This window comes from Lutra lutra, chromosome 7 (assembly GCF_902655055.1).
Source record: "Lutra lutra chromosome 7, mLutLut1.2, whole genome shotgun sequence".
Taxonomy (NCBI): Eukaryota; Metazoa; Chordata; class Mammalia; order Carnivora; family Mustelidae; genus Lutra; species Lutra lutra.
In genome coordinates, this window is record NC_062284.1 from 81025566 (window position 1) to 81042031 (window position 16466).

The 16466-nt window shown below is 40.2% G+C and overlaps 1 protein-coding gene across 5 annotated transcripts in view; it reads left to right on the plus strand.

The window, feature by feature from the left end:
• AP4S1 (adaptor related protein complex 4 subunit sigma 1) overlaps positions 1 to 16466 on the plus strand; it is a 54237-nt gene that overhangs the window by 15508 nt on the left and 22263 nt on the right. For 3 of the 5 annotated variants that reach the window (XM_047737943.1, XM_047737939.1, XM_047737942.1), the window contains exons 2-3: positions 11897 to 12104; positions 15161 to 15247. In XM_047737943.1, the coding sequence (XP_047593899.1) occupies positions 11967 to 12104; positions 15161 to 15247 (225 nt within the window). In that variant the 5' untranslated portion in view covers positions 11897 to 11966. Of the gene's footprint in view, positions 1 to 10325; positions 10410 to 11896; positions 12105 to 15160; positions 15248 to 16466 lie in introns of those variants that run through there. The other 2 variants (XM_047737940.1, XM_047737944.1) reach the window with 2 other exon arrangements.

The following is a 16466-nucleotide window of genomic DNA, read 5'->3' on the forward strand; positions in this document are numbered from 1 at the left end:
TCCAGCACGTTCTGTTGATCCACTTATCAGCTGGCGGACATTTGGGTTGTTTCCACTTTTTGGCTTTTATGAATAATGTTCTATGAACATTCATGTACGAGTCTTTGTGGACATGGTTTCATTTCTCTTGGGCTTATACTTAAAAGTAGAATGGCTGGATAATATGGTAAATTTGTGTAAATTTTTAGAAAACTGCCAAATTGTTTTCCAGAGTGGTGGAACATTTATTTTCCCAACAACACTGCATGGGGGGTCCAGTGTCTCCATATCCCAGCCAGCATTTGTTATTTTCTCTCTTAAAAGAAAAAAAAAAAAAAGATTTATGTATTTATTTTAAAGAGAGAGAGAGCATGAGCAGGAGGGGAGAGGGAGAGGGGGAGAGAGAGAGAACCCCAAGCAGACCCCACACCCAGCACGGAGTCTCATGCCAGGCTCAATCCCACAACCCTGAGATCATGACCTGAGCCAAAACCAAGAGTCTGACACTTAACCGACTTAACACTTGACCGTTCTGAACCTGAACCAGGTTCCCCTATTTTCTCCCTTTTTGATTATAACTACTCAAGTGGGTGTGGAGTGATATCTTGTGGTTTTAATTTGAACTTTCCTAAAGATTAATGATGTTGAACATTTCTTCATGTGCTTATTAGGAATTTGTATATTCTCCTTTCACATGTACTTTGAAATCCATTATCCATTTTTTAAATTGTCTTGCTTTTCTTCCCATGAAGGAGTCTCTCATTATTCTAGATACAAATCCTTTATCAGATACATGATTTGTCAATAATTTCTACTAGTCTGTGACTTTTCATTTTCTTAAGGAAATGTCTTAATGTGTTTCTTAATGTCTTTTGAAATACAAGTTTTCTAAGTCTGATAAAATCCAGTTTATCAGTTTTTTTCTGTTGTAGAGCATGCTTTTGGTTTGTTTTATTTGTTTGTTTGTTTTTAAATATTTTTATTTATTTTTTTTGAGAGTGAGGGAGAGAGGACAAGCCCAAGAGAGGCAAAGGGTGAAGAAAGCTCCCTGCTGAGCAGGGAATCCCAATGCAGGGCATCATCCCAGAACGCTGGGATCATAATGGGAGCTGAACACAGATGCTTAACCAACTGAGCCAACCAGTCACCCCTGTGTTTTTGGTCTTAAATCTGTTTCTTCTAAAAGTTTTATAGTCTTGGGGCACCTGACTGGTTCAGTCGGTAGAACGTGTGACTCTCGATCTCAGGGTCATTGAGTTCAAGCTCCACTTAGTTGTGGATTCTACTTAAAATAAATTTTTTTAAATAAAATTAAAAGTTTTACAGTTTTACCTCTTATATTTAGGTCTGTGATCTAGTTTGAGTTAATTTTGGTATATGGTATAACATGCATTGTAATTTCTTCAGGTTAAATGAAATATTCTAGACAGCTACTATAAATTCTTGACGAAAGAATGGCTCTGTGCTTCCTGGAAATAACATTGTATTCTAATATACATACAACTTTGAGAGAGACCTGCTGAGGCCATGAGGGATGGGGCTGCCACCAAACCCGCCAGATCACGTGAACGAACCTGAGGGTCTGTGGAGTGACATGTCAGGACAGCTTGCATTCTGTGGATTAACATCCATGTCCAAATGAAAGAAATTACCCATAATAGTTGTGTTTCTGTTTACTCTGTTGCCTTATTGTCATGTACCTAGTAAGCACTCAGCTCATGTTATTTGGTCTGATTTGATATTGAGAAAGGTGAACTTCATGACCTTGTAGGTGTGTATTTTAATGAGTCTTTTCATACTCTGCCACGCCATGTATGGTTCCTGCTCCAGACCTACTGAATCAGATTCTATATTTTCCTAAGTTCCCCAAGTGATTTATATGCTCATTAAGTTTGATAAGCACTGGTCTAGAGCAGAGCAAGCTGCAGCCTGCAGACTAAATCCAGTTTCTGATGGCTTTCATAAATAAAGTTTTCTTGGAACACAGCTTTACATATTATTTATATTGTATGGGCTGCATTCATTTTGCAGGGGCAGAGTGACTGGTTGAGAAAGAGACCATATGGCCCTCAGAGCCTAAAATATACCTGGCTTTTATAGAAAAAGCTTTTCTGAACCCTGAACTAGGGAAAAAGAGGGAAAATTCCCAAATGGTGATGTGTGGTGAAAGGATTACTGGGAACTACTAGAGGTTATCCAGGTCAGAACAGAGACTGACCAAAGGGCATAGGAAGCCATTTACAGAACGTATACATTGATACACGCACACGCCCCCTCATCTCTTAAAATTAATATTCTTCTTAGCTAAACAAAAATAAGAAAGCCTAAAGTATAGTTGTTGGGAATGTTAATATAAATGAACCTCATACCTAAACATCTATAATATACTGATAAGAACTTAGATATCTAAGCAATATAACCAAATATAACTAATATAACCAATATGACATAGGCTTAGACACTCAGACACACCAACAAATAAACCCCCTTCACTTTAATACAAATACAACTCTCTCCTTTTATATTTTAAAGTTTTGTTTTTGTTTTTGTTTTTTTAATCTAAGTAATTTCTATACCCAGTGTGGGGCTTGAACTCATGACTCACATTCTTTTCCAACTGAGCCAGCCAGGCACCCCTCTCTCCTTTTTTAAAACTAAACTTTTTACCTGGAATAATTTTAGATTTATAAAAGAATTGCAAAGATTGTATAGAGAATTTCTGAATGTCTTCACCCATTTCCCCTAATGTTGTCATTTCATATTACCATGTTACATTTATCAGATCTAAAAAACCAACATGGGTACCATTATTATTGACTAAACTCAGACTATTCTCATGTTTCACACAGACACACACACACACACACACAAAATTTAAGATTTTGTTTATTTATTTGAGAAAGAGAGTAAGAGCAAGAGAAAAAGAGTGCACACACAGAAGGAGAGAGACAAGCAGGCTCCCCACAGAGCAGAGAGCCCAGTGCGAGGCTCCATCATGGGACCCTGGGATTGTGATTTGAGCCAAAAATAGATGCTTAACGGACTGAGCCACCCACATGCCCCTCACCAAAAATTTTTTTAAGTTTATTTATTTATTTTTAAGTAATCTGTACACCCAAAGTGGAACTCAAACTCACAGCCCCAAGATCAAGAGTCACATTCTCCTCTGACTGAGCCAGCCAGGCACCCCTTGCCAATTTTTTATTAATGTCCTCTTTCTGTTCAGGATCCCCTCCAGGATACCAAGTTGCATGTAGTCACCATTATCTCCTTAGTCTCCTCTGATCTCTTACAGTTTCTCACACTTCTCTTGTTTTTCATGATCTTGACAATTTGGGGAAATACAGGTGGGATATTTTTTTAGAATGTCCTTTCATTTGTTTTTTGTTTGTTTGTTTTCTACTGCATTTTCGCATGATTAGAATGGGCTGTGGGTTTGGGGAAGAATACCACAGAGATGAAGTACTTTTCTCATCACATCGTATCAGGGGACGTGACATGACTGATGATGCTAGCCTTCGTCAGTTGGGCAAGGTGGTGTGTGCCAGGTTTCTCTGCTGTGAGGATACCATTTTCTATTTCCACATGCTGACCTTTGGAAGTGAGTCACTAAGCCCCCCTTACCCTCCAGTGAATGGGTGGGAGAATTTAAGCTCCACCTCCTGAAGGAGAGCCTCTCAACAGATAGGGAGGTATCTCCTACGAAAAGCCTTTCGCTTTTATGAAAGACCTACTTAGTACCCGTTTTCGTTGACTGAAAGAAATTCAAAAAGGATTTTCACTTTTAGGAGAAAAGGCGGAAAGCAAAAATAGCGTTGAGCATTTGTTTTGCAGTGAGCAGTCATGGAGGCAGTGTGCACCCGAACAGCCAGAGAGATCCTGCCAAGCTCCTTCCCCGGGAACTACACTCAGCATGACAGCATCAAGCTGCCAGAGCTTGGAGCTGTGTCCCTGAGCATCTGTGCTTTCTCTCCATTTATTTTGTACATCCCTTAGCAAGATGGGTCCTAAGGCATCAGAAAAGCCTGAGAGAGGTTATTTTTTGTGTCTGGGAATGCTCAAAAATTTCCCCATATAAATTAATAGTAATTGCTTCTTTGCTTTACTGCCATTTTTGGCTTGGTAAAGGTTTCCCAGGAGCAGTTTACTTTCAGAGAGCAGGGGGAAACCTATATATGGGATTCTTCTGCCCTGTTTATTTATTCAATCATGTACTTATATCAGTATGTACTAATGTATACTTATTGTATACTCTGGGTAATAATCTGATACTTTGTTATTTGTTGTCCAGATTGTTTCAGCTTTGGCCACTGGGAGCTCTTCCCAGATTGTCTGGTCTGTCTTTTTTTTTTAACAGCCTTTATTGAGATATAATTCATGTACCATATAATTCACCCATTTAAAGTATACAATTCAGTGGCTTTTATATGTGCACGTTTGTTCAACTATCATTACAATGCTATTCCTCTTAGACCTCCCATCCCAAACCCCCATCCCCTGGAAAGCCTTAATCTATTTACTTTCCTTGTAGATTTCCCCATTCCGGACATTTCATATAAATGGAATCATACAATATATTGTCCTTGTGACTGGCTTCTTTCAGTTAGCATGATGTTTTCAATGTTCATCTTTCTAATCTCTTTTTGTTTGTTTTATGTCTTATTTTTGTATGGTTTCTGTCTAGTCTCTATAATCTTTACTCAGATCTTGCTTCTACATAATTGTAATCCATGTGGTATAAAATTTGGTATTCTGATTTTGTGACTTTATTATATCTACATTTTCCCCATTTTTCTGCATAGTCTGCATATTTTTCTTTTTTAAAAAATTATTTAAATTCAATTAACATATAATGTACTGTTGGTTTCAGAGGTAGAGGTCAGTGATTCATCAGTCTTACATAACACCCAGTGCTCATTACATCACTTGGCCTCCTTAATGTCCATCACCCAGTTACCTCATCCCCCACCCCTCTCCTTTCCAGCAACCCTCAGTTTGTTTCCTATGCTTAAGTCCTTAAGTCTCATGGTCCCTTGCATGGTTATTTTAGTGGTTAAAAAATATCAAGTTGGTGTTCATTTAACACTTGGTTCTCAGATTGTAATATCAGCTTGTTTCAGTTTTCACTATTATAAATATTTTCATGCCTGTGGATTTAAACTTATACCTTAGGATAGATTACCAAAACAGAAATGCTTGAGGTAAACGGTAGAATCATTTTCATGATTTTTTTGGTTAAATTATATCAAGTTACACTGTAAAAAAATTTGTAACAATTTAAGGGACCACTCACAATGTATACATATACACCTGTTTCCTTATAATCTTACCAGCATTCCTTTCTAGTTTAATATACAATAAGAAAGGAAATGAAAGAAGTCAGTGTGTTAAATGTTTTATAAGAATTACATCATTTGGGGCGCCTGGGTGGCTCAGTGGGTTAAAGCCTCTGCCTTCGGCTCAGGTCATGATCCCAGGGTCCTGGGATCGAGCCCCACATCGAGCCCCACATCGGGCTCTCTGCTCTGCAGGGAGCCTGCTTCCTCCTCTCTCTCTCTCTCTGCCTGCCTCTCTGCCTGCTTGTGATCTCTGTCTGTCAAATAAATAAATAAAATCTTTAAAAAAAAGAATTACATCATTTACCTCATTTGATCTTCCACTACCACTCTGTAAAGTAATTGCTGCTCCCAGTTAACTGAGCAAAGGCTGAGTGCCAGAGACTTCCCTGGTTATAGCCAGAGGGCAAATACCAAAGGTCAAGTCCTGGAAGATTGCAGAAATCCAAGCCATCTCCTTAAGAACTAAGGCCAGAGAAAGAATGGGAGCCAAGGCCCTGGATCAAGGGGACAAAGACCAGGAAAGCCTGAACTAGACTGAGTCAACAGGAAGTGCTCCTGATGAGTTCCAAGACGCCTCTCTTCAGTGCCCTTTTATATGCTCCAGCCAGGGCTTTGTGAGCATACCTGGTTCATTCAAAGGTTCCAGAAGAGAATAACCGCCAGACTAGTCACTTGGCATCTTAGAGTTCGATCACATTTAGGTTTAAGAAATAAGGTTACTACACATGCATGCATATTTACATGTAAATTTATAGAAAGTCTAGAGGAATATGCACCAAACTTAAAAACATTAGTTTATATCTTTGAGGAAGACTGATAGGCTTTGGGGCAGGAGTTGGGGTACCAGAGTACTTTATGTGTCTGCTTTGTTTGAATACTGATGTGATTTTCTTATTAAGGGGAAATTATCACTTTAAGAAAGTCTTCATTATTTCATTCGTTCAACAAACATTTATTGGATAATCTCTTATACTAGGCACTGTGCAAAGATCTGAAATAAGATATGACTCCTACCCACAAGTTCATATTCTAATACAGTGTTTTTCAAACGTTGGGCCACAGTTTGTTAGTGGCTTCTGAAATTAAAAATCTGTGGATCATATTGTATTGTAACCCTAAGTATAAAATAAAATAACTGTGAGTCTCTACTGATGTAAATAAGTGATTGAGTAAATAAATAATAGGGTACAGTAGACAGATCTCCTGTGCAGTAGAATTCCAAATAATTTACATAGGTACTTTTTCTTCAAGGAGATGGAACATAACTTCCCAACCCTTAAATGTGGGCTACATATAATGACTTCCCTCCAAAGAGTATGGTGTGGAAAGGATAACTTTATATTACAGAAACCTAACAAAACTGTCTCAGCCAGATACCAAGATCAGGTTCAACAGTGATACATCACATTGTTAGTATGTGTATTTTGTGTGTTGGGGCTCAGTCTGTTAAGTGTCTGCTTTTGGCTCAGGTCATGATCCCAGGGTCCTGGGATCAAGCCCTGCATTGGGCTCCCCATTCAGCAAGAATCCTGCTTCTCCCTCTCCCACTCCCCCCTGCTTGTGTTCCCTCTCTCGCTATCTCTCTCTCGTGTGTCAAATAAATAAACAAAATCTTTTAAAAAAAAATACATTTATCTATGTAACCCAAACACCTCACACCTACATTTTTTATAAAATGTCACAAAAATCACTAGAGTACAATACACACAGAATGGATAGGTATTGTTTGGTGAACATCATATATAACTGAATCAGATACGTATGTACATGTGTGCTGGGTCACAATAAAATTGTCACAATAAAGAAGTAAAAATCACTGGTTTTGTAGGAGAGCTTAGTATGTAATCAAATTTAGCCACCTGAAGTTGATGCTTAGTAAGCTTAAATGAACCTCTAATGACACTAATACACTGAGCAAGGCAAAGAGGCACTGTGACAGATTAAAGATGGCATCAGATGAGTCAGGGGACCAGAATTCAAGACTTCACTCTACATCTCAGATTATCCATTTTCCCATCTGCAAAATGAAGAGAGTGCACATCAGGGCTGACAGATATAAGATGCATATGTTGCCACACCCTGCTTCCTAACCTGCAGCTGACATACTCATCATTCATGGCATCCTTTTGAACCTAAACAGTTGCAGAATCCTTCCAAACACAGTGCTCAAAGCAGCAAATACAGTTAGTCACAGTTGGCACCCAAGTTACAATCTATTGGTCATCTCTGGATGACAGCCTCAGAATACACCATCAGAAATATGAAAACTGTACCCAATTCAGCATACATTTCAGTTGTTCCTCTCCTTTCTCTAGGCATTCAGTTTGTGTCATAAAGGGTCTTGGGATATTGATCTGCTCATATTCTACTATGACTATACCAAACTTCCTCATCTTGGCCTTTAGGCATCCTGGCATTCTTCGTGTAAGGCTTTCCTCAGTGAAATTTCCCTTCCTTATCTGTCCTCGATTCACACAGGCTCTTGGGTGTGGAATCCCCTAGGTCCTGGCAATTAAAACATCTTCCCCAGCCTGTGTTGTTGAATGCAAAGAGTTTTATAAACAGAGGAAGTTCATACCTGCTTCCTGACCACTCCCAGCACTTGTCTAGGCATATTCTTTCCTTATTGCCCTACCTCAGTTTCATAATTATTTGATTTCTCTCCTCCCTGATGATTAGTAACCAGGAGAGGTGCTTAAAGCATTCATCTTCTGTTCTCAAACATGTACTTGTCTCTGAGTCTCCACATTGTATATTTCGGCTTTGTATATTTTATAATGGAGTTTACAGTTTTACTTGTCTACTTTATTACCACTGTGTAATCCTAAAGTTATAAATTGTGTAATTGTTTATGAGCTGCAAAAAAAAAAAAAAAAGATGTATTCGAGCCTTTAGATGCCTTCAGCTACTATTTTCAAGGCTTGCATCCTAATGAGTATCAATTCAACACGCCCTTGTTTGTCATCCTTTTTCCTTAAGTCAGTGGGAAGGAATGCTGTGCTTGTTAAGGTAGAAACCAATTTGATCCTTTTGTGTAACATCTCAGTGGGATCATTTTACATCTCATTTTACCGTAAACTTAACATAGCCAGACGTTTAAAGGCAAAGGTTTGGACATGAGTACCTTTGAGATGTTATCTTTTTATTTAAAAAAAAAAAAAAAAAAAAAGAGGGGCACCTGGGTGGCTCAGTGGGTTAAGCCTCTGCCTTCGGCTCAGGTCATGATCCCGGAGTCCTGGGATCGAGCCCCACATCGGGCTCTCTGCTCAGCGGGGAGCCTGCTTCTCCCTCTCTCTCTGCCTGCCTCTCTGCCTACTTGTGATCTGTCAAATAAATAAATAAATAAATAAATAAATAAATAAATAAAAAGAGAGAGAGAGAGAGTAGGGGGAGGGGCAGAGGGAAAGGAGACTAGCAGACTCCCTGCTGAGCAGGGGGCCCCTGACGGGGCTGGATCCCAGGACCCTGAGATCATGACCTGAGCCGAAACCAGAAGTCGTCTAGACACTCAACCGACTAAAGCCACCCAGGTCCCCAAGACAGTAGCTTTCTTTTAGCTGGCAGTTGGAATCCAGAGTATAGGATTATAATTTCTAAATTTCATGAAGATTCTTTTTAAATAACTTTGCTGGGACGTCTGGGTGGCTCAGTTGGTTAGGCGGCTGCCTTCGGCTCAGGTCATGATTCCAGAGACTTGGGATCAAGTCCCACATCAGGCTCCTTGCTCAGCAGGGAGCCTGCTTCTCCCTCTGCCTCTGCCTGCCACTCTGTCTGCCTGTGCTCACTCTCTCTGACAAATAAATAAATAAAATCTTTAAAAAAAAAAAAAAAACTTTGCTAAACGGCAATAAAAGAATGAATGGTAACTTAATTTACTGGTCTCCAGCCATAATTTACTGGCAGTAATTTGTGAGAATAAAAGCAGCACTTAATACCAAATGACTAAACGGGGTATGTTGCAATCCCACCTACAGTAGTGAGCTTATCTTCCTGGAAGAGGGAGGGTGAATGACTACAGGCCTCCCCGCCCATGGCACAGCTGCCATGTCCCCCGCTGAGCTGGTCTACAGAACATCCTGCCCTGTGCCCTCAATGAACATGGCAGCTCAGGCTTTGCCAGACTGGGCCTGGCTCTTTCTAGCTCTTTGTGTTTGGCATTGTTGTGAGATAACCACATGTCTGATATGGTTTAAGAAATAAGAGATGAGCTGGGGGGGCAAAGAATAATACAAAATGTAGTCCAAGAATTATCCTGTAACCTGTTGCAACTTTTCTGTAAAATTATTCCAAATTTTAAAAGTTCATTTAAGGGGCACCTGGGTGGCTCAGTGGTTTAAGGCCTCTACCTTCAGCTCGGGTCATGATCCCAGGGTCCTGGGATCGAGCCCCGCATCGGGCTCTCTGCTTAGCAGGGAGCCTGCTTCCTCCTCTCTCTCTCTCTCTGCCTGCCTCTCTGCCTATTTGTGATCTCTTCTGTCAGATAAATGAAAAAAATCTTTTAAAAAATAAATAAATAAATAAAAGTTCATTTAAGAGGGGCACCTGGGTGGCTCCGTCGGTTAAGCGCCTGCCTTTGGCTCAGGTCATGATCCCAGAGTCCTGGGATGAGCCCCATATCCGCCTCCCTGCTCAGCGGGAGGCCTGCTTCTCCCTCCCCCACTCTCCCTTCTTGTGTTCCCTCTCTCACTGTCATTCTCTCTGTCAAATAAATAAGTAAAATCTTAAAAAATAAAAAAAAGTTAATTTAAGAACTATTATTAACAGGACACCTGGGTGGCTCAGTCTATTGGGCTGCTGCCTTCGGCTCGGGTAGTGGTCCCAAGGTCCTGGGATCAAGTCCCTTATGGAGCTCCTTGCTCGGCGGGGAGCCTGCTTCTCTCTCTGCCTCTACCTGCCACTCTGCCTGCTTGTGCGCTCTCTCTCTGTCTCTCTGACAAATAAATAAAATCTTAAAAAAAAAAAAAAGAACTATTATTAACCTTGGTGTTTTGCACTTAATTTTCACAGCTACTACAAAATGTGAATATGATACTGTCAAGGGAGTCAGGGAGACAGCTCCGATGCTCCTGATGAAAGAAGCACTGGCCATTGGTCAGTATTGTGCACTCTTGCCCTGATCATTTCGAAATCTATAGCAAGTGTAGGAGGACCCAACACGAGTTTCATTATAGCCAAGTTAGAAATAAAATTGCAAGCATGGACCCTTGGGAGTGATGAGGACAAATGAGGGGGTGTCATGGATCCAGGCATGTGCCTGGCTTCTGAGCTGCCTCTTATTTCTGACACAAGTAACCTAGAGACTTTGAGGATCCTTCCATCCCTAAACTTCAATTTGATTGGCCTTAGAGTGGGGATAACACAAGGAGCTGCCTCAGAGAATTGTGGGAATTAAGGAATATAGGAAAATTGCTTGGTAGAGGACCTTCCATAGGACATGTTAGAGGGCCTTGGTGGGGGGTTTTAGCAAATAGTGGAGATTACTACTACTGTTCCCACCACTGAAGAAAGAAAACTTCACTGTAGAGCTTGTCTCTCCTAAAATAAAGTTCATAAAATAAAGTTCAGGTGCCCTCACCTTATAAACTCTTCAGGACCTTTCTGCATTTTTATATATGTGTGACTTGAGCAGTGTTATCAATGTTTTTGTAAATATTTCTATGTTTTTGTAAATAGTTCTATGTTTTTGTATTTCACTTAATCCCAACAACTTTTGCTTTAATAAAATGTTCTAAACATTGAAAAAAAAATCACCACTTCTTTATCTTTGTATTCTCTTGGTGCTTGACACATAGTTGATGCCCAACAAAAATGATGAATCTATTGAACAAATACAAGTAGCGGAAGTATTGGGGAAATTCAAAAATGATTTGAAAGAGGGGCACCTAGGTGGCCCAGGTCTTGATCTCAGGGCTGTGAGTTCAAGCCCCACATTAGGCTCTGTACTGGGCATGGAGCCTACTTTAAAAAAAAAAAAAAAAAAAAAAAAGTTTTAGAGTATAACTAATGAAGATTTCTGTTTAGTTTTGTTTTTTTTTTTTTAAGATTTTATTTATTTATTTGACAGGGAGACACACAGTGAGAGAGGGAACACAAGTAGGGGGAGTGGCAGAGGGAGGAGCAGGCTTCCCACAGAGCAGGGAGCCTGATGTGGGGCTTGATCCCAAAACTCTGGGATCATGACCTGAGCCTAAGGCAGCGGCTTAACAACTGAGCCACCCAGGCACTCTTCTAGTTTTGGGTTTTTTTTTTAACTTTTTAGATTTGATTTGCTTATTTGATAGAGGGAGAGAGAGAGAGAGCACAAGCAGAGGGAGTGGCAGGCAGAGAGAGAGGGAGAAGCAGGGACTTGATCTCAGGACCCTGGGATCATGACCTGAGCCAAAGGCAGAGCTTAAGCGACTGAGCCACCCAGGCACCCCTATGTTTACTTATTTATTAAAACCTCATTTAATTTATAGGAGCGAAGATCAATATTATCAGATAACATTTTATTTACTCTTGATTCATCTACAGAATACATCTAATATTATCCTTTGAGATATTTGATCTTAACTTTTTGTTGTCCCTTCATCCTTCAGGTTCTAATTACAGCCACCCCTTGACATAACTTTTGAACTATCTGGAAAAATACCGCCCAGGAAAAAAAAAATGATAAAATTTTTCCTAATGGTGAATAAACAAGGACAGACCCGACTTTCTAAATACTATGAACATGTGGAGATCAATAAGCGTACACTTCTGGAAACGGAAGTCATAAAGAGCTGTCTCTCCCGATCCAATGAACAAGTAAGTTTCTGGTTCTCTCTTTTATCTCCACATTCAACTTGGCAAGGGCAGATCTGTTATTACCGAGTCTCAAGGGCCATCATTTTCTTTGAACTACATTCTTTCAACAGCTATTAGGGAAAATAACAAATGAAGTGAAATGAAGACTGAAGCATAGCTCTCTTTTACATCCCCTTAAGGAAAATACAAACAAGGAAAACCAGGAAAAGCCTTGAGTTCTTATTCAAGTCCGGTATTTGTCTCAAATTTATTCCAGCTAATAGACATACCTTCTTTTTTTTCCATATGAATTTAGCCCTTATAACTCTGAGGGGTGTTCCCAGCAGGTAGCTCTCTTTAAGCCAAGAGATGAAAGTCAGATGATTGGTATAGAGGTAAGCACTTGAGATACATTTTGTGCCAGGGATACTGGCATGATTCTCATGTAGACCATAGTTTTTTCTGCTTATCATCTTGTAAACTTAACACCCACATAATCCGACAACTAGTGGTTAAAAAAAAAAACAAAAAACAAATTTTATTTGAACTTGTCTTGTTTTATGATGTAGATGGGGTATGTGGAAGTTAAAAATTCATATGACACAACAAATCTACCCATTCTGTCAAAATGGAGGTTAAACAAAATTATTAAAATAATAACAAATAGAGAGTTTAGGAACTGAGTCTATTTTTACAAAGAGGCTTAATTGGAGACGTACTTAATCTGGGTCCTGAACTTTGAATCTATTGGAAATCACTTAATAAACTGCAGCGAAATCAGAAAGCTTGTTTAAATCACCCATTAATTTTGCCAGTTCTCCATTTCATAGCATACGTAGAAAGGCCGCCTGTGGGAACCACTGCTAGGTCTTAAAATATTAAGGTACATCAGTGCTCAGAAGTTACATGTTGGAACCGTGTTTCCCTTGGCTCCTAAATTGATTTTCCAGTCTCAACATCTCAGAGTCCTCTTTGAATTACTGTTTGGGCCGGCTGTGGCACATACTGCTTCATGCAGTTGTCAAAGGGAAAGGGGAACTATTAAAGGGCTGTGCTAATAGACACATACTTTAAATAAAGATAAACTCAAGAAGCATTCCCGTTGAATCTTTCTGCAGAATGCAGGCACTGCACAGTTTCAAACACCATCTTCATGGATATGTTACCTTTTGAAATATATGCTTTGGAACGAATATATTGTGAGATATTTTTGAAGCATTCCGAATTCTTTTTTTAAAGATTTTATTTATTGAGAGAGAGAAAGCGAGAGAGGGAGAGGGTGAGAGAGCGATAGCGAAAGCGAGAGAGACAGAGAGAGAGAGAATGAGCTAAGGGGGAGGGGCAAAGGGAGAGGGAGGGGCAGACTCCCCCTGACCAGGGAGCCCCATGTGTGCACAATCCCAGGACCCTGGGATCATGACCTGAGCCGAAGGCAAACACTTAACTGAGTGAGCCTCCCAGGCGCCCCCTGAATTATTCTAGATTTTAAAAGGAACCCAGTGGGCTTTGGGATAATTAGGTACTGAACAATCTCAGCTTAGTTTTTATTTTATCCACAAAGGTGCATTGTTACTTTTTTTTTTTTTCAAACTCCTGAGAGGCTTTGAAAAATGTTCTTCAGTTCTTTCAGAGAGCTTGTGTTTCAGGCACCTGGGTGGCTCAGTTGGTTAAGCCTCTGCGTTCAGCTCCAGTCATGATCCCAGGGTCCTGGGATCGAGCCCCATATCATGCTTCTCCCTCTGCTGCTTCCCATGCTTGTGTGCTCTCTATCTGTTAAATAAATAAAATCTTAAAAAAAAAAAATAGGTTGTGTTTCCTTGAAAGATCTAACTAAGCAGAGATCGCACTGGCTCTACAGTGAGCCAAAAGCTGCAGAGTCATCCTGCATTTCTTACCTTTATCCTAATTTTAAATAAGAGCCTCAAATCCCTCCATTTTATAGATGGTCAAGTGCCTTAACCATGGAAGAAACTTCATAATTAACACATACAGCTTCAGGGGTGCCTGGGTAGCTCAGTGGGTTAAGCTTCTGCCTTCAGCTCAGGTCATGATCTCAGGGTCCTGGGATCGAGCCCCGCATCGGGCTCCCTGCTCAGCAGAGCCTGCCTCTCCCTCCCCCTCTGCCTGCCTCTCTGCCTACTTGTGATTTCTCTATCAAATAAATAAAATCTTAAAAAAAGAAAAGAAAAGAAAAAAAAACTTACAGCTTCATCTCCAGGTGCATCTGGGTGCCCAGGAGCAGTTACCCCAGTGCAAATAGCCATAGAGTTCATGTGCAGTCACATTTGGTCAAGCACACCCAGAAGCCCAAAGGAAGGGCAGCACTGTGCCTTAGGCTGCTTTCCAATTCCTGTCTACCCGGTGCCTTCCCAATATGCTTTGTACAATGGCTGTAGGAAAGATGAATGGGAAGGGAGTTATTCTAACCACCAGCCCATGGTGGTAAACTTGTTATTAATTCATAAGAAGCAATGTTTATGATGGGAGATTTTGTCTAGCATCTGCCCCCACAAAAGCCAAAACTTTAAATAATTTATAAAAGAGTCTACATGGATTCTTTTCATGGGTCTAGGAAAAAGAAATCAGGATTATTTTTGCATGTGTGTATGCTATATATATTTGGCTATTCATTCGCTATTAAATAGTACAAAACTAAATCTCTAATTGCTTCCCAAAGAGCCTAGGGGAGATGAAAAGAAGAAAATCTTCTTTGTCATGTTGACATCTTTTCATGTTGGAGGCAATTTAAAATTACTCAGTACCTTTGCCGGCTGATTTCCACACAGAGTAAAGCAAAGGAATGAGAAGGAATACAGGTGGGAATCCACGGGGATATTCCAAGCCTTTTTTCCTAGACCCTTCTCTGCCTCCCACTAGAGATGCTTCCAAGTAGTCCCACGAATATTGTGAGGAGGCAACCAACAGGCACCAACCAAAAGTGTGTAACATTTTAATATTGTATATTTCTAGGACAGTGTTAACCAGTACTAAAATCAGAACCTAGAAATTATGCAAGCCATTTTGAAGAAATCCATGCCAACCGTAGGAATTAATATCTAATTGTGTTTTATTTCTAGTGTTCTTTCATTGAATTTAAGGATTTTAAGCTGATATATCGACAGTATGCTGCTCTATTCATTGTGGTTGGAGTTAACGACACTGAGGTAAGATAACAGAGGAGCCTATGGAAAATGCAAGAAAATTAGGAATGACAGTCTGATTAAAAAAAATTTTTTTTAAAGATTCTATTTAGGGGTGCCTGGGTGGCTCAGTGGGTTAAGCCTCTGCTTTGGCTCAGGTCATGATCCCAGGGTCCTGGGATCGAGTCCCGCATCAAGCTCCCTGCTTGGCGGGGAGCCTGCTTCCCCTTCTCTCTCTGCCTGCTGCTTTGCGTATGTGTGATTTCTCTGTCAAATAAATAAATAAAATCTAAAAAAAAACCCAAAACATTCTACTTATCTGACAGAGAGAGAAAGAGCACAAGCAGGGGGAGCAACAGAGAGAGAGGAAGAAGCAGGCTCCCCACGAAGCAAGGAGCCTGACTTGGGACTCGATCCTAGGACCCTGGGATCATGACCCAAGCCAAAGGCAGACACTTAACCAACTGAGCCACCCAGGCACCCTGACAGTCTGACTTTTATTCCTCCTTAAATTGACATTTTCTTCCCTACTTGCCTATCTAAGAATTTTCTTGACTCTTAAAAGGATCTTGGTTTCTATCAAGGCCAGGGAAAGCTGTGTGAAAGAAAATATCTGGGATTTTTCTTGAATTAGATGAGCAGCTTGGGTAAACACAAAACCATAGAATGCTTTCCCCGACCCTAGGCAATACCAGGTTCTTGCTCTTGTTCTGTGTGGCTCAGTGGGGCAACTGAGACAGGGGTAGAGGCCAGTCAGATGTGGCATTAAATATAGGCTGACAGATCAGAAGCCAGAGCAAACTATAAATATGATTGTGTTAATAATGAATTTCCTCAGATTTAGTTCACCTTTCCAGAAACATCAGTCCCAGATCAATAGAACCTATGGCTATTGAATCCATGAAAAGTCATTTAAGATATAAGATACCTCAGAATTTCAGTTGATTGTTTTTTTATCCATGAACCAAACCTGGAGGTAGTTTCCCATCTTCCCAAATGGAAAAATGGTGGCATGAAGAACCAAAAACATTTTTTCAGCCAGTTGATGATAAAGTCAGGGAGCAGAGCTCAAAACCCTAAACACTAGACCCGATCTGGTTTCAGTCCAGTTACGTTCACTGGGGACTTAAAATCCTAGAGGTTAAGATTTTCTATTCTCTCTCTGTTGGTAAGCTTCTTTCAAACAAGTGAGTCCTAGAACTATTCTGAATATTTGTCAGAGTCTAATTACATACGGGCCATA